This window comes from Lissotriton vulgaris, chromosome 4_1, assembly GCF_964263255.1.
Source record: "Lissotriton vulgaris chromosome 4_1, aLisVul1.2, whole genome shotgun sequence".
Taxonomy (NCBI): Eukaryota; Metazoa; Chordata; class Amphibia; order Caudata; family Salamandridae; genus Lissotriton; species Lissotriton vulgaris.
The window spans coordinates 1,343,174,038-1,343,198,170 of NC_141691.1; the positions used below are offsets into that span (position 1 = coordinate 1,343,174,038).

Below are 24,133 nucleotides of genomic sequence, written 5' to 3' on the forward strand. Positions count from 1 at the left end.
CTTCTGGGATCTCCAGTGGGCGGCAGGATATCACAACATCTGAGCAGCTGGGAAGATATAACATCGGATCAGTGGGTATTGAACATCATCCGAAATGGGCATACACTAGAATTCCAGGAATTTCCACCTACAAGAGCTCCCCACGCCACTACTTCAAAACATCTAAACCTTCTACAAAAGGAAGTTCAACAAAGGCTTCAGAAGGGGGCGATCCAACGCGTTCCCCTATCACAAAGAGGAGAAGGTTTCTATTCAAGATTCTTTCTGATCCGCAAAACGAAACAAAAGTGGCGTCCGATCCTGGACTTAAGGGAGCTCAACACCTATCTCATGAAGCTGTCGTTTCGGATGATTTCACTCCAGGACATATTGCGCCTCTTGAACCCAGGCGATTTCATGTCGACATTAGACTTAGAAGATGCCTATTTTCATATCCCGATCCATCCAGCTCACAGACGTTTCCTTCGCTTTACAGTAGGCAAGAGTCACTTCCAGTTCATGGTGCTCCCATTTGGAATAAAATCCGCTCCTCGGATATTCACAAAGGTGCTGGCCCCGGTAGCAGCATTTCTGAGAAGACAGTCGCTAGAAGTATTCCCGTACTTAGACGACTGGCTGCTGAAGGCTTCAAGCTTACAAGAGGCATCAAAAGCAGTGAACAGGTGCTTAAACCTCTTTATGCATCTGGGTTTACAACTCAACAAGGAAAAATCGGTCCTTCAGCCGGCAGGTACGGTGAAGTTCTTGGGAGCGATACTCGATACTCAGGTGTGCAAAGCCTTCCCATCGGAAGAGAGACAGATGAAACTCATGTCTTCAGCCGCTCGTTTGCAGAAGAAAAGTTGGATAACAGTCAGGATGTACAAATCTCTTCTAGGGTCGATTTCATCCTGTATTCAATTGATTCCGCACTGCAGGCTGCGAATGCGCCCCCTGCAGGAGGAACTGGACCTTCAGTGGAGACAAGTGGAATGGTCGTTCGACGACAGGGTGACGGTTACCCAGCAGATGAAACGGTCGGTTTCATGGTGGATGAAAAGATCTCACCTCACAGTGGGACTCAGTTTCAGGGCTGCACCGGCTCCTCACGTCATTACCACGGACGCTTCCCTTCAAGGTTGGGGAGCGGTCATGCAAGACCTCCAGGTCAGTGGTCACTGGACTCCGGGAGAACGTCGCTTACATATCCACGTTCTGGAGCTAAGGGCTATTCGATTGGCGATGTTGGCTTTCCTCCCAAGGATTACTAATTCGGCAATCCTGGTGCGGACGGACAACACCACCGCAATGCATTACGTCAACAAGCAGGGAGGCACAAGATCGCCACTGCTTTCACAGGAAGCCCAGATGCTGTGGGAATGGGCGATATCGCAGGACATCACGCTTGTGGCAGAACACCTTCCAGGAGTATGCAACACGAAGGCGGATACACTAAGCCGCCTGAGAGCAGTCTCGCACGAGTGGGAGTTGGAGAGCACAGTGGTCAAGGACATCTTCTTCCGTTGGGGGACCCCAGCGATCGACCTGTTTGCGACACCAGGGAACAAGAAATGCCGGTGTTATGCAAGCAGGGAACACCATCGAGGGTCACTGGGGAATGCCCTTTCGATGTCTTGGTCAGGCGCGTTTGTTTACGCCTTTCCGCCATTTCCCCTGATTCCTCGAGTCCTCAAGAAGCTCAAGATGGACAGGTGCAGGATGATACTGATAGCGCCTGCCTGGGCTCGCCAGTTTTGGTACACGGAGTTGCTTCTTCTGTCGGAGGAACAGCCCATTCATCTGCAACCCAGCCAGACACTTCTGTCAATGTACAACGGCCAGGTTCTCCACCCGAACCCGAGCTCGCTTCAATTAACAGCTTGGCTCCTGAATACAGAGAGTTTAAGGATTTAGACATCTCAGAAGAATGCAGGAACATCTTAGCGCAGGCACGAGCTCCTAGCACTAATAAGACATATAGAGCGAAATGGAAGAGGTTCTATTTGTGGTGCCAGAGAGAAAAAGTACATCCATTCTCTTCAGTTCCGCATCAACTCTTGCCATACATTCTATCCTTGGCACAGGCAGGCCTGGCTCATGCTTCCATCAAGGTCCACTTGGCAGCTATTTCCAGGTATAGAAGAACAAGATCGGGCCCTTCTCTATTATCAGCAAGAGTAATAAAACAATTCCTGAAAGGACTGTTTAGAGTCTTTCCGCCAGTTCGGCCCCCACCTTCGGTGTGGCACTTAAATGTGGTCCTGGCTCAACTGATGAGATCGCCATTTGAGCCAATACATAAGGCGGACCTAAAGTTCCTATCATGGAAAGTGGCGCTTCTTTTGGCACTCACCTCTGCAAGGAGGGTAGGAGAGTTTCAGGCTTTAACTATCAAAGAACCTTTCTTGCAGTTCAAGAATGATACATTGATCCTACGAATGAACCCCAAGTTCATTCCGAAGGTACCGACAGACTTTCATCTTAATGAACCAGTGGTTTTGAAGTCTTTTTTTCCTCGACCTTCAACCCAGGCTGAGAGAACACTTCATTCTCTGGACGTGCAGAGATGTTTGAAATTCTATCTGCAACGCACAGCGGGGTTTCGAAAAACACCCCAGCTGTTTGTGGCTTTCGGAGCCCCGAGGAAAGGATTTCCTTTGTCAAAGCAAGGGATTTCTAGATGGATAACAAGTGCGATCCGTTTCTGCCACCAGGCGGCAGGCAAGCCTTTGCAAGGACAGGTGAAGGCGCATTCCACAAGATCAATCTCAGCATCAACAGCGCTGTTTGCTGGAGTATCCATAAAGGATATTTGCAGAGCGGCCACCTGGAGCAGTACTCACTCATTCACGAGGCACTACTGCCTGGAGGCGACTGCAAAGGAGGATTCGGCTGTTGGACAGGCAGTCCTGAGAAATCTCTTCCAATAAGAGGTGAGCTTTCCTCTCTTCCCTCCTCCTGTTTTTTCAAACATTTCGTTTATTATGCTTTGGTTACTGCTTTATGGTGGTTATAATCTGTGATATCATTGGTTTGTAATGATTCTGTAACTGTGCACGAAATGTTTGAGGTATGCTAACTGCTATCTACTCTGATACAAGCAATGGGAATCTATGAAAGTTCCAATACTGGAGTAAGAAACAAGTTACTTACCTGTAACTTTAGTTCTCCAGTATTGGTAACTTTCATAGATTCCCATGCGCCCACCCGCCTCCCCTGGGAAAGCTCATTTTAGGGCCAGGTGATTATGTGGCAAAGCAACGGCTACGAAAATCTGAGGCTCTGAGCTTTCTCGGGAAGGTTCCACAGGGTGAGGCTGATCTGATTGGTTGCTAAGGTGGTTTTTGGGTCTTTTTACATAATGACGCCAATAGGCTACAAGATATAATGAGGCCTAGGCCTACGTTTTTACTTTTTTACACCTATTAGGGTGTATTTACCTAGGTATATATATATATATATATTATTACCGAGGCTCCCATTCCGACGACGGGGAATGATACAAGCAATGGGAATCTATGAAAGTTACGTGAAGTAGTGTGGCTCACTGGTTAGAGGCGGCAGACCCGAGAGCAGAGGACGGCCCGGGACCAGGGTTCGATTCCCGGCGCGGCAGGTTTCTGGACCAGGGTCAGCGGACTCGATAATTCTCTCGCCTCGGTGCCCACTCTGATCAGCGATCACACTCGGCAACTCTGGGCATTAGCTTGCCTCATCTTCACTAACGGCCCCACCAGACCGCCGGGGATGCCTGGTCTCACCCTGGAGATACCCATTAAGGGACCTTCTCTCAGGGAAGCCAGGAAGGGTTTCGCAGCGGTCGAAGCACCTTGGGACCCTACGGGTAAGTAGTGCGCTATATAAATGCCTATACATTTACATTTACATTTACGTTACCAATACTGGAGAACTAAAGTTACAGGTAAGTAACTTGTTTCATACCAGGATTGTATGTCTAAGAAACATGACCAGATAATGCACTGGTCATAATGTCCCCTCCTCTCCACATAGGAGTGAGTTTCCCCACCTTGAACCAGCAGCCAGGTAAAAGGAATAAGAAGCCAAACTCCAGTTACAAAGCATGAGATGTTGCAAGTGTATTCAAGTTTCACATCTGACGAAAAATTTGACCTTCCATCCCCTCAAAACAGTGCCAGTAACTCATACCTAACACTTTGCACACATAACAGTGGGAGAGGGGATTTTGGCCCTATAAACCGACAAGATATGCCCAAAATGACGTCTCCCATACATTTTGTTAAACCTGCACAAGGCATTGGCCTGAGAGAGGGTCCTCCACAAACAGCACTTCGTATGATTAATGTCCCTAACGTTCTTGGAGAAGACCTTCCCAAAATAAATATACAAGCTTTATCACCTCGTGTATTCATGTGCTGTTTTTAAATGAGGCTCAAGTCGCCTCACCTTTGCAGACTGAAAGCCTATGATGGTTAACTTGTATTTCATTGCTCTACTGTAACGTTTTAGTATTCATTCCACCAAATGTCCCCGCTTCTCGCCTTCTCCTCTAAATGAAAGGAACATTGCTCAGGGGTTCCACGACTCCGATGGTTTGTGCTGATTTAAAAGGACAGGCAGGTAAAATCACTATTGTTGAAATGCAGTCCTCACAAGATGGCAGCTATTGTAATCAGACTTTTAAAAGCTTGAAATATCGCGTTATATACAAGGTGTACAATCTTGCCACACACATTTTGCCTGCTCTGCCCACCATTTTATCCCCATGCGAGGAGGGTCACGAACCCTGCAATAATCACCAGGTTTGAAAATGGGCTACCGAGGTATAGCAGCGGGGTAATGAGTCACGGAGTTGGGAGCACGTAGAGCGATTGGGCACATGTAGTTGTGAAATGTGGTTTAAAACGGGTGCGAATACCAATTGCTGTGATGCTGCATGATGCAATAACGCAAAGAAATGGAGACGATGAGGTAATGTTGCCGGTAGCGATTTCAATGAGGCCATTCATTTTACAGAACTGATAGATGAGGTAGATGGGAGCTCGGCATACAGATTGGAGGCATACGGGGAGAGATGAGAGTGCATGATGGAATGGTGCGAAATATGGACAAGCTGCTGTTGGTGCCGAAGCACAAGGCCCCCCCTGTTCCCGATGGTTTCTGGTCCGGCCCGGTGACCGGCCGGCCAGAAACTACATGCTGAATTTGTGCTGAGCACAGAGTGTGGCGGTCCCGGGATGGCGGCAGTGCGCATTGGGAGGGCAACTCCCTAACGCCCCAATGGACGCACCGCCGCTGCTTTTAATAATGTAGCTTAGTAGCATATAAATCGCAGACTACAATGACGTAATGTTATACCATTTTTCTAGACTCTTTTGCCCTTTTCCTGCCTGAAATTCTCCTTTGTCTTTGTTTTTACTCCACTCTGCTCTTTCTATTACTGACAGCTTAACGCATGTGCACACTCACTTCTGGGCGCCCAGCATTTCAGTTGGGTTTGGCGCTCTAGTCTCTCCACTCCTTCAGGATTTTGCTATATTTAGCACTTCCTGTCTCTTCCGCTCCTTCCACAACCGGAAAGCAAGACGGATCCTGGACCCACTCTCCTGTCATCACAGGTAACCACGCCACTAACGCTCCAGTCTGGGACTTTTAAGTGAGTCTATTTTTAAACTTTTACACACTTTGCCCGACAGGACGCCCTGTAAGACGGACACACCCGCCCACTTACTGCCTTTTGGATCCTGAATTTACGGGAAAAGGGACTTACCCGTCCTCCCCATAAAACCATCCTTGACGCTCCTTATTATCACTTATATCCGTAAGAAACCAGTTTTTGACCGAGTTGGCATTATCACCGGTCCAGCAGTGAGTTCACACTTTGTCCGTTAATTATTTATTTACATCTCTACTAACCGTGCATGTTAACTTTCATTCTTGATGCAAATTAGTTTGCCATCCCCCTTATACCGTCACTCCCACTCTTTCCCCAGATATCGCACATTACCATTCTTTACCATACACGTACTTCATGATTATCACATTGTAATTCCTTGTTGTTTGAGGTACCCCGCATGTGCTAGGTAACTCCCATAGTGTTTGTGAACTCCGCTTTGCCTTTGCGTGCTTTCCTCTAAAAAACCTTTCCCTTCTTTTCCTTTTGAGATGTTACTATCATTTTACTCCAGGGACTTTGGAATCCTCCCTTCCTGTTTTCTTCTGAAATTCCCTTTAACTTATGGACGGGTTACAAATGCCTTGACGATGTTAAAATCCTTTAAGTCACTATGTTGTCACTCACCTACCCGTTACTACACTGACACCGTATGTATTTAGGTATGCAATGAATAAGTCTATGACCATCCTATGTTGTTTTCTTTCATTTATATGTTTTAGCTCACTTTCCCATGATAAGTATCGCTCCCGTTTGCTGTGAAGTCACTGAGTTATGCCCTTTTTTCACGATTCTTACAGGGTTTCCACACAAAAATTCAACCTAAAGAACCTACTGGTGTCAACCCCTACAATTTCTTCAGAGGAAGTACCATAACTGTGTGTTGTAACTCTGAACGCATTACTCTGAACGTGTGCCCGGGTCTTGGTTTCAATTTTCAGTGTGGGTCTGCACTGACACATTTCCAGGAGTTGTTTGGGTTTTTCCACTGACCTGGCAGCACTGTAAATTTTCTTTTGTATCCCATACTCTACCGCGAACCAGCTTGAGCGCCATTCTTCCTGCCTTATTCAAAACCCCACGCTGAACCAGTAAAATACTTGTATGCAGCAGGTTTCTTTTTCCATAGCAAAGCATTACCGCGTAAAAACACATTTGTGTGACATTTTGCTTAGCTGTAAAGTTTGTGAACTCGAAAGGTACTTACCTAATTACAAAGTTCTTGTTGTTAAAAATGAAATAAAAATATCAGTTATTTCTTTAAATTGGTCTAGAGTTTCTTCTTGATTCATTTGACGATGTGTGTACAACAAATGCTTAACAATACCCTCTGATAAGCCTTAACTGATCATCCACACTACCACAAAAGAGAGCAGTTATTGTTATTCATTTAAGCCCTGTAAGCCAATATGCGTCACCTGGAGTTTGTATCTTATTTTGGTACGCTACATAAAAAGCCAGCTTCCTACACACTCCATATGTTCAACAATCCACTTCTCCACCTATGTTGCCACGCTTGCATACACCACCTTCTCCACCTCCGCTGGTGTCACCTGAGTCTCCCCATTCTTTCTCTGACCAGACAGCTGTTTGTTCTGTTTATCCTTATGACACGGCACTTGAAGTGCCTACAAATAATCCTTGGGACAACTACAATGTAAAGCACTACCCCCTCCCAAAGTTGTCCTATTATTCGACCATTACACAGTATGGGCATCCTCTCTCCACAGCACCATGGCATATCACAAGGTCATCTAAAGGGTAGCCACATTTGACAAAGGGGACGTGCAAGTCCTCCAAGAGGAAGTAGACATCCTCATAGCAATGCTCTGAATCTGAACAAATGGTACAGTTCCTACCCATGCTCAAGGGCATACATTAATCCTTCCCTGAGGCGTGCAAGGAGCCTGTCAAGAAAAGGAAGGTAACATGCAAAGTAGGGAAATATCCTCCCCCAATTACATTTTCTATGTCAAAAGCTATATAACCTCCCCCCTGTGCCCCCCCACCCTCTCATCGTCCATATTGCTTGATGGGAGGAAATGCAAAACCACCACCCGGAGACTTTAGGAAGTGGTAGGAGGAGATCACGCCTGGGAGCAAAATCATCTCCAACATCATTGTACTCTCAATGGTGCAGACACCCCCTCTTTAGGGGCTAATCCCAGTGTTCTTCAGACAGTATGCCTGGCTCCATATTTCCGGGTTCCAGCTGGAGGTTCAACAGCATCTTCTAAGCCTCCCTTGGGGAAGGCCAATTTGGGACACAGGTTGATAGTTTTCTGGAGAAAATCAAGCACAGCAACATCTCAAAATCCATGGGTGCCCTCCAAACTCCAGCCGCTGGGGAATTCTTTTCAAAGAAAACAAACTAGAGGAGGAGTTAATTCACCTTCTCCCAATCAGCCACGCTCCTATCTAAGGCAACAGCAGTCCTTCCATCCACAGGTTAGAAAAGTTTATATTTGAGACACCTGCAAGGCCATTAACCACATGGGTAGGGAGAGAGGTGACTCCAGAAAAGGGGCCTCCACCTCCAAACACTGATGTGCCCCTCCTCCCCTCCACCCTTCGCAACGCCCTCCATCACGTCACCTGTTGGGGGGAGACGACACAATTTCCTCTCTTAAAGAGTAAATCACTTCAGATCAGTGGGTTTTCGTGGTGATTCTTCTCAGCTGCTGCCTAGAACTCCTCTCACTCCTCTCACTCCCTCCCCCCAACATCCCACTTCGTACACATATCCTTAGCAGAGAACATCTTCACCTTCTTCATCAAGGTGACTAAATTACAGCCTTAGACCTAAAGGACACTCACTTCTACATGCTCATCCACCCGGCCCCTACCTACTCTACTTATTCAAAGTCCTGCCTTTCAGGGTTAACATTGCCCCTTGAGGGTTCACGAAGTTCCTGGTGTGGTGGCCACTCATCTAGGAAGGAGAGGCACGTGTGTTACCCCTACCTAAACGATTTCTGATCAAGAGGTCAGGCAGCAATGCCTAACCCATAATCATGCTTCAAACTTCCTGCTACACTGCCTCAGGTTCACCATAAAGGCCACCAAATCTCATCTACAAACCGAACAGATCAAGCCCTGCACGAGTCCTAGATGCTGTTACAGGCAAAGCCTACCACAGTCAGCAGAGGATGTTCGCATTTCAAATAGCTTCTTCCTCTTTCACAGCCTATTCATCAACCTCGGGTAGTAATGCGCCTTCTAGCGATGATGGCCTCATGCATCGCCATAATCCCCCTTACCAGGCTCCACTTGCACCTGTTGCTAAAGTCCCTCTTGGCACAATGGACCCAAGCACAGGGTCACTGGGAAGATCTAGTGTTGCTAAAGCCCAGCGCCCTTCACTCTCTACAGTGGTGGAACAGCAGCAATCTGTTGCAAGGCAGGTTTTTCTCATACCAGGTTCTGCATGTGACTATTACCACAAACCCTCTCTTGCAAGATGGGGGTCGCCTATAGACAATATATCAATACAGAGACTGTGTTTCCCCTCAATAACTGGGGCAACATATACACTACCTTGAGCTACTGGCGAAATGCCTAGCTTTCAAAGCCTTCTTTCAGGTTGTTGATGGCAAAATAGGCTTCATCCAGACAGAAAACATGACTGCAATGAAGCAAAACGGCACACACTCTACCCCTCTTGCAGCACTAGCACAACAGATCTGGCACTGGGCTAGCCACCACCACATACACCACCTGTTTGAGTATCTTCCAGAGGTACACCAAGACTTTGCTGATCTGCTCATCCGCACACATCAACAAGCGCACAAACAGGAACCCCTGCTCACTTATTTCCAGCGATGGGTACCCCACAGATATACGTATTCGACAATCTAACAATGCAAAATGCCCAAACATCGGCCTCTGGTACCCACACCCTTTGTCTATGACTAATGCTTTGTGGATGAACTGGTCAGTGATACCTACCTTTCTTTTTCTCTTCAACTCCCACTTCTTCTGTACGTTTTACGGAAGATGCTGCAGATATCCCTCAAACACCACCTTGTGGCTCCCCCATATTCCAGGCAGCCTTGGTACTTGACATTCCTCTTGATGTGTATCATCCCCTACAATCAGCTCCCTTCTTATGGCCAGGTCAGGCACCCAGAACTCAGTCATATCTGAGAGTCTGGCTATCTGCAGCTCCCACAAGAGTGCATGACTACCCAGCACGAGCCTGCCAGTAATGCCGCAATGTTGAAAAGGTTTATTCACTATTCCTGGACCGTCTAAAGCAGATTGTCCAGGACTTCATTTGTTACCTCTTGCACCTACAAAAGTCTGTCCTTGCCCACACTCCATTTAACTGCATCTAGCAACTTTTGCCACCTAGATGCAAAAAAAGGGAGCGTTCTTCCATATTTAGCAATCAAAGCATTCATGGAGGGCCTCAATAGGATCTGCTGTGCAGGGTACCCTCTCCCCTGCAAGGAATTTTATTGTAGACTCCACTATTGTTGTGGTTATTTAATTTTATAAGGCATACAGCTACCCGGAGGTTTCCAGGCGCCGCCTGATGCAAACAGAGTAGAAAGGGAACTATTGATTAAATAACCACATTTTTAAACACTTTCAGAAATTCGCATAGATGGTTTCATTGCGAAGAGCCAATGCTCATGGATCACCTCCATTTTAACTCATGCACACTTGCCCTTTTACATTTTTTCTCGTAGAATGCAGCTTCTTTTGTATCCATAACTTCACACTATAACACATTAGTGAGCTGTCACTTATTTTGCAGCAACCTTCCTATCTGGTTCATAGGGACATGGTTGCTCTCAGAACTAACCATAAGTCGGATGTGGAGAGAGCATGTGGTGTTAATAAATAAATAATACATACTGTTATGCTTTAAAAAAAGTCACAACCTTGGCCTTTTTGGGTAATATCCCGCTAGCTAGCATTTGCAAAGCAGATTCCAGAGCAGCTTCCAGAGCAACCCCATACACATTTTCCAAACACTGTTGTGAAGATATTCTAGCCCATCAAAAGGCTATAGTTGGCCAGAACAGACCGCATTAAGAATTTATTTCCAGACATCTGTACAGTTCACGGGCTAACCTCTGCTTCTAGAGGTGACTCCTTTACAGTGTACGAAAAGCATGTGTATCTACAGACACACATGCTACGAACGGATAAGGAAGTCTATATTTGTTGCAGCTCTTTATCTTTTATACCTCTTTCAGCACAATACACATGGTGCACCATGATACGTCCACTTACCCTTCTATATATACTTTCAACTGCTGAGCGGAAAGCTTCTAACTTTGAGTCTGTGCCCTAGCGTATTATCCACTAAAGGACCCTGCATCCTGTGACTTGAAATTATTTTTCAAGCAAAAACTACCTGGAAACATCAGAGCCAACGCTAGATGTCAGGAGTATGCAAAACATGTGAATCTACAGCGCAACACAGTATGAAGAAATGTTTATAGGATAATTAGCATTTTCTTTACATCGTTGGCCATCACTTTACAAACCATTGTAACATATTAGTTTTGTTCATCGGTCCTTGGGATGGAACAGAAGCAATTCTACAAGTAGCAGAATGCATTAGGTTGTTCAGTGAAAGCCTAGACATGGAGTTTGGCTTTCTGGTTACTTGTAATTTAATGGTAACGGTAGGTAAGCCACTGGTAGCATTACTGCAATTAAAGTAGTGGTCTCTCGTAGCAGGAGGATATAATTTGAAAATAAGTGTCACCTTTGCTTGTGTGTGTTTAACCAAAGGAAAGCAACTGTGTTGAATGAAATTGAGAATAAATAGACTCTTGGTATCTGTACATTTTGAGAATACAAGTATTATCTTTTGAAAGTCCGTCACACCCTCCCTATCTCTTTCCCTGTACCCTCCTCAACTAGCTGGCATTATTGCCCTTTACAAGAGCTAGGCACGCTAAATGTCATTCTAAGTTTAGTTTGTCTCAATGTGATAAAGGTTACCTTTGCAGATCTTTAAATGTCACCTCATGCCAGCCTGCTGTGTTAAGAACGTTAGAGTGGCACTCCTCTTTGTACTTAAGAGCTTTTGCATGGCACTCTTCTTCTGTAAAATGTCAAAGCAGATGGCTGTATTTAAATCAATGATAGCAGGGACTTTGTTGTCGAAGTACTGGTAGACTATGTTGCTCAAGTTACCAAAAACGTGTTTTATGTTACTTCGTTGTTGAAAATGTACTCCTCCTTTTCATATATATTAGGTTTCTCATGGTGCTGTATTGCAAGTAAACTTCAACACATACGCTTCAACCCCGTACACCCAAAACCTAGGTGATACATGCTAGGGTATCCATAAGAAGGGCAGTCGAACATCTGGGACCCTGTTACAGACTTGTACCGTGGCGCAATGGGCGTTTGCGCCTACTTGTGCGACCAGGGCCACTTTGAAGGACCTGCATATGTTAGTGCGTCCCCTTCTATAATACCGATAACGCTGGCACACTTAAAGCGCCAGTGCTATCTTCAGACGGTTTTCCTCATTTGCATGGGGGTGTGTCCCATACAAATGAGGGAATCCTTTTGCCTCTGTGCCCGCGCTGTATTACAGAAGCGTAACAGTAACAAGGGGTTTGGCCCTAGGCGCCTGGACAGGGCCGTATTAAACTAAGAGCATGAAGTGTCCTAGCAGTCACCTTTCAAATGCTGTTACATTAATTTAACAGACTATGAACCAACAATTCAATTTATATTGGCTTGAGGCATGTATTTGCTGCTCATTTCTCTGTACTTCACTCCACATTTGAATCATGGGTCAGAGAATTTGGATCTGTTTGAGTCTAGAACAAATTACACTTATTTATGCCACAGATCAAACCAAATCATACAAACTTCGTGGTGATGTAAAAAACAATACATGAACAAGTGATACAAAACTACAAATTATACAAACATTATGTCACCAGTTTTAATTCACAAACAAAGCAGCTACTTGGATATTCTTTAACATCCACATTGTATAACTGAATTAAGCAGCTGCTTTCACTGGGAACAAAACCATCAAACCCAGTAGTGAGACCATTCTTTACGCTGGGCAGAAAAATTGAATCAAATACAACAGTCCCCGTGTTGTGTAATGCCGGAGCGTCTTGATTCCCAGTGTGGCTTATGGGATTCTCTTATGGGCGTGTACTGGTTTATCTAAAAAACAAAGAGGCATAAGTTGAACCTGTGAAGGGGCTCTACACTTCCAATTTACTGAAACTACAAAATTATGTTTTATAAGTACCTGATCGATTTTACACATTGCAGAAGCAGGCACAGAGGCAAAGAAGCTCACAGGCGCATGAGCAGTGTGCCACCCACAAGGTGGCGCACTGTCAGTGCACCCCCTTAGAGCAGCCCTCTGGAATGGGGAACAAGGGCCCTGTGGACCCCCCAGACATCCCCTTGCATGCATGTGCAGTCAGTCACTGCAACCACCTGCCAGGGGATCTCTGACCCCCCTTCTATGTCCAGGCGGGTTGTCGCTTGCACAGTGAAATAAATACAGAGCAGCTTTAAAGCAGCTGCTCTGTTTTTCACAGGAATGCACTGCCCCCAGCGCGAGATTGCGGCTGCACTGGGGGCAGCTCATTCATGGTAATATGGTGCATTTCATTGCTCTGGGCGCACCTTTTAAAAGGTGAACCTGGCGGAAACAATGAAAATTCACCTGGTATGCAACTCATAGGATCTCCAATCCATGCCTTGAACTCTAATCTATGGCAGCCATTAAAATGCTAAAAGATTGGGCTAAATGTCTTAACACTGTCGCTAAATGTTACAGTGGGTCTTTAAAGGCGATGTTTGTTACAGTTACAGCTTTTGCAAAACACTTTGTGTGATATTGAAACCTGTCTGGCGTCCAGTACGATATATAAAAACAGATTCTTCTTGAGCAACTTTAAAGCACTTGTAAACCAGATACCTTTTTATCTGAAGCAATATGCTTGTGAGTCTGACAAACCATAATTTATGTAGATGGTCCCTTGTATAGGAGAAGCACAGTGGTATGCTGCAAGGCATACAATGAATGTTTTGAAATGTTTTAGGTCCTTGTAAGCAAATACTGAGGCTGAATAACTGGTGTTGGCCTACAGAATTATCATGTATTTCTCTACTCTTGGAATTCAGTGAGGTTCAAGCAGTTTGCCAACCCTCCCCATATGCCATCACTGGCGAAAAATGCATGGAACAGTACAGTCCACCCATTTACTCCATCTGGTGAACCTGAGAGGACTGCTTGCCTGTCATTGAAGAGGGAGGCAGTGGGTTTAAAGGTAGTGCTGTGGAATACCTCAATATTTCCCCCATCTAACGCATTGAGCAATTTGCACCCCATTCTAATCCGTTAAGGAATATGTATGAACTTTGGGGTGATGAGACCTTCCAAATTACAGTGGTGTACGATGAGAATATACAAAACTCATTCAGTCCTCTGTGGAGACTGCAAACCATGGTAATTAACACGTCCCTGTGCCGATGATGGACCCTAGGTGTAGAAAGAGAATGTCCACTGCATATGCACTGTGCCGAGACTAAAATGCTGAAAGGAGGTAATTAATATGAAAGGTGTTCTAACAAATCCTAGGGCAATCCACCCCTGAGGCAGTGTTTTCAGATGTAATATCTGTCCTGGGAAGTGGATAGTTGGTGTTGGGACAAACTTTCTGAGAACAGGTGGTGTCTTGTAGAAGACCTGTTGATAGCTGGAAGGGGAGTGAGAAAGTTCTGCTTGCATGGGAGAATCTTCTAGTGGAAGGATAGCATCCAAAAACTAGAATATTCGAATCTGCGCAGCAGGGCTTTTTTGATGGCCAAATATTGCTGGCAAACAAAGAGGGCAGTTGTTGGTGTAAAGAGAAGGAGATGGACTGGTTGTGCGCCTCAACAATGGATTGCTTGAATACGATGGAGACTGCTTGGTGTCGGGCTCTAGGAGGAATAGAGGGCATGCTTGTTTAGGAGGGTGGCATGAGGAGGATGGAATGTTAAGACAGTGTTGAGACTTATGTTTTCAATTCTGTTATTTATTTGAAACCTAATGTATTCTGGGAAATGTAGCGTTAGTTTCCTTATTTTTTATCACCAATACACGGAATAATGATGTGTAGCAAAAAATATGAAGGCAGGAAGTATTGGGTTCTACCTCAACATGAAGGTTGGCGAACTGTTGCATTGCCAACAGCCATGCTCGTGAATGTTTCTGTGGGCCATAAAAAATGCATCACGAGCTTTAAAAATGTATGGCTTTGTCGGAGCTCATTTCTGTATGTTGGTTACCTTCCGCCTGTGCCTATTTTATAATGGTGTATTATTCAGATCGCAAAACATGTTTGTGTTTTGATTTGTATTCCTTTGATAGTGAAAATGTTGCTTCTTTCTTTCAGGGGAGTGAATGTGATTCCTTTTCTGGAATTCATTGGACTTCCGGAGAGTATTGTTGGAATTCTGAAAAAGTCTCAGGGCGGAAATGCATTGACTGCTTACGCTTTATATAAGGTATGTAAATCTAGCACCTGTTCCATGAAGCTGTCATTATGATCCTTTAATTGACCGGTGTGGGGCGCTCTGTAATTGTAGCAGTACTTTTTGTATTTAGATTTACAGCATTGCATTTCACAGTCTAGTAGTGGTAACATTGCTGCACATCCTAATTGGTAGTACATGCGGTAACATTTCAGTGAAGCTCAAGGTCAGTCTGGGAGAGATAAACGCTTTACTAATTTACCTTTTATCTTTGTGCTTATGTCCACGAATGTCATTCCCAAATTTTTATATTTTCATTGTACAAATGTATAGCTAGTGTGTGCTGCAGGGAAACTGGTACAAGAAAAAGGTAGTGAGATAGAAGGTCGGTGTGTGCGCAACATACATAAGTGTGTTAATGCTGCAGTGAGAAGTAACGCGTGATAGTTGAATAGAAGATCGGTGTGTGCGCAACATACATAATTGTGTTAATGCTGCAGTGAGAAGTAACGCGTGATAGTTGAACTCTTCAACTGTTTTCTTTTTCTGCTTTACATAAATCTTCTTATTCTTACTATGCTCTAAATTCAAGCGGCTTGAATGTACATATCCTGCAATGTATTTTTATATATTGCCATATGGTGTCTAATTGCTTGGTCAATGAAACTATCCTCTGATAGCGAGTTTAATTAGTGAACAGAAAAACATTGTATTTGTTTTTTCTCAAAAATAACGCGTTTCAGTCCGTTTTCATCCCCTGTGGCAGACTGCTCAGGAATCTGGTTCCGTTAACTGCTAGCAGTCCACCTGTGCGTATGTTTTTGTTTGTTTTGTTTACAGCAAGCTGGAGTTAAAAGGCAGATCTTAAGATGTTCCTGTGTCTGTATCCCTAAAGGTCTCTTTCAGGAACCACGGCCCCATCGACCAGATGATTGTCTGAATTTGGAGTGTTAGCTTAAACTCTTTTCCTACAGGTGGTCTCTGCAGTCTTTGCAGGACTGGCGCAATATAGTGTTTGCCTTGAGATCCGGCTACAGCCTTGAGAGCGGAGTTCGGATGTTTTTCAGCATGTGTATTCATTTATTTGCCGATGTTGCTGTAAACTAGTCATGAACCAATTATGCCCCTGGGCGAGATGGCTGTGTGAGGAGCCTCCTTTAGAGGCGGTTGAAATTTCCTAAGAAATACCAAATAATAGCAATTGTTTGACAACGTTTTAATATACTGGTTCATAGTTGGCTATGGCTCAAGTGTCCCTGCCAGTTTTTTAGGTCTCGTGGCGATTACCGCGCGAAAGCACGGTCTCGCCAGAGACCTATAGTCACCTGCTCAGCTTCCCAGGAGACAAGAGATGGCCATGCGCATCTTCAAGAATGGGATCGGAGCGGGTCGCGCGCGCGTGTGCACATCTCCTGTCTCCTGGGAAGCTCCAACACACACAGCCACACCTCCCCCTGCTTTCGCACACGCATGCGCGCACACACACACGACCGAACTTACAGACACACACAAGCGCACATGCACGCACACATACAGAGAAACCCCCGGCGCCGCACACATACACACACACACGCGCGCACACACACACATTAGCGCACCGAGCCCCCCCCCCCTGCCGCCTCCCCACCCCCTGCCGCCCCCCTCCCCGCTACAACTAAGCCCCACTCACCCGCCACTCCGGACTTCTGCCGCCGCCACCACAGGGCTCTCCCTCTGGCATGGGAGCCCCGCGTCACCACTGCTTCTCTGGCCAGCCACTCCGTGGGCGCGGGCTTCCAGCAGAAAACGGAAGTCCCGCCACACGACAGGTTTCGTTTTTATCAGTGCACGTGCACGTCTTGTTTTATTTCCGCGCCTACCACTAGAGGACTCAAGTGGCGCCTCGTGCACACAGCTCTGCCAGAGACCGACTTGCTCTGCACCAGCAGCACTAAGGGTAAGCTGAAGACTTGTTTTTCTTGTGAGTGAGTGCTAATGGGGAAGGTGCCAGAACAGATGGGATGATAACATGCTTCCGGAATGCAGAAGTGACCAATAAAAGTGCCCATATTTCCAATATACGGGCACGTTTGTGCCCCGGCAATATTTCGAATAAGCAAGCGAGGTGCTTAACTTGAGATACCTCCTGCTTGTCAGATTCCACGTAGTGTCAGGACTTTAAAAAAAAGAATAGGTGCCCCGCAGACCGATTCGAAACGATGTGGCGATGCTGCCTTTACTCAATTGTTTGACTGTTTCCACAAATAATCATCTGTTTTCTGAGTCCGTAGTAGAAAACACCGGCTGATCACCCCCTCCCCCACCCCACCCAGCTTCCTTTAACTCTGCGAGCTGTCTTCGTGTGCTGCGCAGTAATCTATTCCAATATGTTACAACATCTGTCTCCCCATATGATGAATGACCTACTTCATTGACCCTCTTTACACCGCTCCAGCATGGCTGTTCATTGCAGCGGGAGGATGAATATTCCTAATCCCTTCCTCGGGTCATCAACCAGGGAATGCATCTCTGTTCTAAGAGGAGCGGGACACCCAGCTGGGGCCCGCCTCTCTCTCCGCTCAGCGTTTAAGATGGCTGTATCAACATGTGAAGTGGGGGGGGGTGTTCAAGGCAGGCCGTGGACGGCCTCCAGTACAGACGCCCAGCCCTTGCCAACCTCTCGGTGCTGAGTCAATATTAGCACATATGGAAATCACTCGCACGCGGCGCACATCCAGAGCCATTTTAAAAACATCTGAGAATGTGGTTTCCGATGCTGAGAGTATGTCATCTGGATTTTCAAAATCCTCTCAGAAGCGTGGGTCTGAGACTGAAGTTCCCTCTCCTTTTCTTAAAAAGAGTAGAAAGTTGGGTTCTTTCAAGGATGTCTCCCCACAGGACTTGCTTCAGGGCGCGCCTACGGGACCTGGCTCTCTGGCGTCTAGACCCAAGACTATGCCCTCCTCTTCAAAAACGGGCATTGGCTCGTCGACGTCTTCAGCGTCTACGAAGTCCGTTTTGGCAGTTTCAACGTCGACGACTACTTCTTCCATGTCGACCAGCTCTGCAACGACGACTACCATCTCGTCGACAAGCAGCCAAGAGGTGAGACCCATCTCGTCTATCATTATGATCTCGTCGATCAAACCGTCGACGAAGAAATCATCGTCGACGCGCCTCCCGTCGACGGTTCCTCCGTCGACGAAGAGCAAGCCATCGTCGACGACGCCTGTTCCGACGACGGGATCTTCCTCGTCGACGACTGTCCCGTCGACGATCACATCTCCGTCGACGGTGACCACCCCGTCGACGACTGTTCCGTTGACGGCTACTATCTCGTCGTCGACAGCTTCATCGTCGACGGCGAAGAATGCAACCTCGTCGACGACCTCGTCGACGACCAAAAAATCTTCGTCGACCAAGACTAAGCTGTTAATTCCTATGCCGGCTTCTGCGGCGACGACGCTAAAACAACCAGGGGGTGCTAAGGCTTTGGAAATTTCGTCGAAGGGCTCGTTGACGACGCACCAACCCCTACAGACTACTACCACCTTCAAAGTGGTTACTGCCTCGTCTCTCAAGACTGTCCCACTCATACAGTTAAGTCCAGTAAGGAGTGGATCTCAGCCTCCGGAAAAATTGTTTCAGTCTGGAGAAGAGGAGTCCGGAAATGATTCTGAAATGGATCAGACTTATGAACCAGCATCCAGTCCTTCTGAATTACACATTAAATGTCAAGACTACAGTGACGAGGATGAGGATGTGGATAATAACGTCGAAGATGGGAATGTACTTTTTCCAATAGATAGATCACAACCACCAACTTACGAACAGGTTACGCAAATTCCTCTGTCATTGGTGCAAAACCTGCAACATATGCTGGATGACTACAATCGTAGGTTTCCACCGTCGTTGCCTCCTTCCCCGGCACCTCAAGTACACCGGTCTCAGTCTCCAGCTCCTCGACCTCCGTCTCCAACACCTCGACCACAGTCTCCAGCACCTAGGCCTCAAGCTCTGGCGCCTGTCGCGCCTAGGTCTCCTTTAGGTGCTTCTCATGATACTGATAATGAGAATCAAACTCCTCATAACACTGGGGATAATGACACTGATGATGAAATGCAGGAATGGGACAATTATAGGGCACAGACACCCTCTACTCCTCCGGCATCACCAAGAACTTCGCCACCAGTGGATATCGCGAGTTTCCATAACCTTATGGTTCGTGCAGCGAAAAGGTTCCACTTAACACTCGAGGCGCAACAAACGGAATGCTTTTTGTATGATTTTAAGGACTTACCGCAACGGCAAACTCATACCATCCCTATCATAGACCACATATGGGAAGAGGGTCTAAAGTTGATGGAACGTCCTAATTCCATACCGGCCGTTCTACCTAGATTGGACAAAAAATATAAAGCGCCACCTACTTCTCCGGCCTGTTTGGTTTCACAATCTAAGGCAGATTCTGTTATCACTCAGGCGGCACAAAAAAGATCTCGGAATCCAGCCATACCCCTGACATCTCCGCCTGATCAGGATGGCCGTAAATTAGACTCAATTGGAAAGAAATTTACCACTATGGCAGCGACAACAGTGAGAGCATCCAACGCCTTAGCCATTCTAGGTCGCTACGACCGTCAATTGTGGTCTGAGATCGCTGGTCTGATCCCTCAAATGCCCGACTCCATCCGGGATGAAGCGCAGGCCATCATTCTCGAAGGAGAAAAAATTTCAGCAGAAATAATCGACTGTGCCGTCGATATATCCTCTACTGGTTTCCGACAACTAGCGGGTGCTGCAATCTTGCGCCGTCAAGGCTGGCTGAAATCAACCACCTTCCGTCCAGAAGTCCAATCCAGAGTGTTAGATTTACCTTACGACGGTGAATCTTTGTTCGGTAAGCATGTTGATGATGCTTTGGAACTTATAAAAAAGGACACAGATACAGCAAAGTCCTTGACAACTCTTCAATATCGGAAAAGGCCATTTCGTGGAGCACGCGGTAGAGGAGGAGGAACCTCTACTTTTCGTGGAACAGGCCAATATCGAGGATACAATTACAACGAAAACAGACAAAGAGGATCCTATCAGTCCCAAAATCGTTCATCCACCTCCAGACCTTACCAGCGTAAGTCCAATTACAGAGGTGGTGCGAACACCAACAAAAAACAGTGAGACGACTGCATCTTGGAGGTCGAATCTCGAAGTTCTTCTGCAATTGGTCGCACATTACCAACGACCAATGGGTCTTGGACGTTGTTTTAAAAGGACATACCCTGGAATTTACGAAATTCCCCCCCGCTCGCCCGCCTTCGGGTCCACCTTCTCCCCATTTCAAGGAACTGTTGGCCCAGGTGCAGCTTATGATCAGGAAAGGAGCCATAGAATTGGTACCGCAAAGTCAACGCGGCAGGGGGTTTTACTCCCGTTTCTTTCTAGTAAAGAAAAAATCAGGAGAGAGGCGCCCCATCTTAGATTTGAGAGCTCTAAAAAAGTTCATCGCATCAAAGACTTTTCAGATGCTTACCCTACTTCAAATCTTGAATTTCCTCATTCCAGGAGAGTACTTTACAACAATCGACCTTCAAGATGCAGATTTCCATGTGCCTATTCATCCCAGGCACAGGAAATACCTCCGTTTTACAGTCGGCCAATTTCATTATCAATTCAAGGTCCTTCCATTCGGCCTTCGATCAGCACCGAGGGTATTTACCAAGATCCTAGCCCCGGTGGCTGCCTACCTGCGTTTACAGGGCATCCAGTTCTATCCGTATCTGGACGACTGCCTGATAAAGGCCAGGACTTTTCAATTAACGAAACAGCACACACAAGTCTGCATATCCCTGTTCGAAACGTTAGGCTTCTCCATCAATTGCCTAAAGTCACACTTTCAACCATCTCAACGGCGAGATTTTCCAGGAGCCTTGCTCGATTCTCGGCTAGGACAAGTGTTCGTTTCACAGGAGCGACAGAGCCAAATGTTACAGAAAGTTCAGTTCCTGCAGTCAAGGCAGTACGTTTCTGTCCGGATGTACAAATCATTCCTCGGCATGGCTTCTTCGTGCATTCAACTGATTCCCAACTGCAGATTGCACATGAGAGTCCTTCAAGAAGAACTAGACGGCCAGTGGATGCAGGTATCGGGGTCGTTCGAAGACCAGATCCATCTAACGCCCCGCATTCAAAAAGCTTTGGAGTGGTGGGCTCATCCTCCAAACATAGCGACAGGTCGTTCATTCAAGGACCAACCACCAGCACTTACACTAACGACAGACGCTTCCCTAGAAGGTTGGGGGGCTCATCTCGACGGGATGTCCGTGAAGGGAAAATGGACGGCGTCTCAGCGCACTTGGCACATAAATCGCTTAGAACTACTGGCGATTTTCTTGGCCTTGAAGTCCTTTCAGAGAGTAGTGCAGGGACAAACATTGCTGGTGAGGACGGACAATACCACCAGCATGCACTACATCAACAAACAGGGCGGCACAAGATCTCTCGTGCTGTCACAACTGGCACAGGAAATATGGGATTGGGCTCTCCAAAGGCAAATACATCTCCAAGCTATCCATGTACCAGGTGTGGCCAATGTGCTGGCGGACTCGGTCAGCAGAGCCCTCTCGGACAACCACGAATGGGAACTCAACCAGCCAACGTTGGATTTCATCTTCCGACAGTGGGGCCGGACACAGTTGGATCTCTTTGCAACTGTTCTCAACAGGAAGTGTCAACGGTTTGCGAGCCGGCATCCACACAAGGAGTCGAGCGGGAATGCCTTTTCAATAGACTGGTCGAACGACTTCATCTATGCATTCCCTCCACTGCCGCTCATTCCTCGTCTGTTACACAGAATGAGATTCCAACCGTGTCGAATAATCCTGATCGCACCCAAATGGCCGAGACGTCCTTGGTTCTCAGAACAACTTCTGTTCTCTCTGACACATCCGATACAATTGCATCCTCTGCCACATCTTCTCACAATGCAACAAGGTCAAATATGCCATCTGGATCCAGCATATCTCCAACTTCATGCTTGGAACCCGAGTACAATGAATTTGCACACATGAATATCGACAAAGATTGTAGGGCAGTGCTAGCAAATGCTCGTGCCCCATCTACCATCAAAACTTACCAGTTGAAGTGGAAGCGTTTCTGTGCTTGGTGCTCCACTAAAACACTGGATCCCATGTGTGCTCAGCCAGAACAAATCTTGCCGTTCTTTTTGTCACTAGCAAAATCAGGACTATCACACTCCACTCTAAAGGTTTTTCTACCTGCAATCTCCCGTTTTCGCCATGATGGCGTAACATCTTTGTACTCCTCCAGAATAATAAGACAATTCTTCAAGGGCCTTTTTCGGATGTTCCCACCAATCCGTCGGCCCCCACCTTCTTGGCGACTAAACTTAGTCTTGTCTCAACTACTTTTGCCTCCATTCGAGCCCATCCATTCTTCCAATCTAAAATTCCTCACTTGGAAAGTGGCTCTGTTGCTTGCTCTGACCTCATCCAGGCGCGTCAGCGACATCCAAGCCTTTACCATACAGCCACTGTTTCTACAATTCTCCAACGAGGCTGTTACTTTGAGAACAAATCCCAGTTTTATTCCTAAGGTTCCCAGTGACTTCCATCTCCATGAACCTATTGTCCTTAAGACTTTCTTCCCTGCACCTCAATCTGCAGCGGAACGCTCTTTGCACTCTCTGGATGTGAAGCGCTGCCTTAAATTTTACATTCAACGCACAGCTACTTTTAGAAAGACTGATCAATTGTTTGTAGTATATGGCCCAGTGTGCAAAGGACAACCTGTAACTAAACAGACTATCACCAGATGGATATCGTCTGCCATATCCTACTGTCATCAACGGGCTGGCAAGCCCCTTCCTGCTCCGGCTCGAGCGCATTCCACGAGAGCTGTGTCGACTTCTGCTGCCCTCTTTGCGGGGGTACCTCTGAGACACATCTGCAGAGCTGCTACTTGGTCTAGCAGCAATACTTTTACGAAGCACTACTGCCTGCAATCAACAGATGCCGCGGATGCGGCAGTAGGTCAAGCGGTGCTGCGGAATCTTTTCCGATAAAGGTGAGCCTCTGTTGCTACCCGCCTCCAGTCATAAAGGTTTTGTCATGTTTTTTTTTTTTTAAACTTGCTTATTGAATGATATGATTTACCAAGACTTAATTGTTATATTCCTTTATGACTAATGTATGATTTACTGCTTTCTATTCTTATTCAAGCATGTGAATCTATGAAAGACACCCCTAATACTGGAGAAGAACAAAAGTTACTTACCTGTAAACTGTGGTTCTCCAGTATTGGTGTCTTTCATAGATTCACATGCGACCCTCCCATCCTCCCCTCAGAGGCTCTCTCTCTTCTCCTCAAGCATTTGTACTTACTTGTGCTACGAAAATCTGAGGACTGGGGCTTCTGAGGAGAAGGTTCTAGAGGAGGCTACAGCCTGATTGGCTGGAATATGGACCAACACATAATGACTCTAATATGTTACTAAAGTGAATTCTCCCTTGGGCTTTTCAATGGGCCTATTCTGTTCTATGGTACTTTTTCAGGTTTACATTTCTATTGCATTATATGTATGTATTTTTTATTTATGATATTTCTCATGTATACATGCATATATATTACTGCTATTATTGTACCGTGGGACTCCCACTTCGACGACGGGGAATATTCAAGCATGTGAATCTATGAAAGACACCAATACTGGAGAACCACAGTTTACAGGTAAGTAACTTTTGTTCTTCCAAGTTTCTGACTTTACTGGAGGGAACTGGAGTAGCAGCAAATCAACAGTTAATCCTACGTGTCTGCACAGTCTGAGCAAGGTTTCTGTATTTACTGTACTGATGCAAAGACAATTTTGGCTTACCAAATGATTTACATGTGAGAGGCTCTCTTTAAAAATTTAGCGATTATCCACATCCTTGAATATTTTGATTTTGTTGTTGGCTTACAAGTGATAACCTAAATTGTAGTTCATCATTTCACTAAGATGGAAAAACAGAGATCATGTGAATCCTACAGGTCTCCGTA

General features: G+C 46.1%; 1 protein-coding gene across 6 annotated transcripts in view; it reads left to right on the forward strand.

Moving 5' to 3' along the window:
• MIMS1 (mitochondrial inner membrane scaffold 1) overlaps window positions 1–24,133 on the forward strand; it is a 202,669-nt gene that overhangs the window by 109,383 nt on the left and 69,153 nt on the right. For all 6 annotated transcript variants that reach the window (XM_086965565.1, XM_086965560.1, XM_086965563.1 and 3 more), the window contains one exon: window positions 15,022–15,133. In XM_086965565.1, the coding sequence (XP_086821691.1) occupies window positions 15,022–15,133 (112 nt within the window). The remainder of the gene's footprint in view (window positions 1–15,021; window positions 15,134–24,133) is intronic.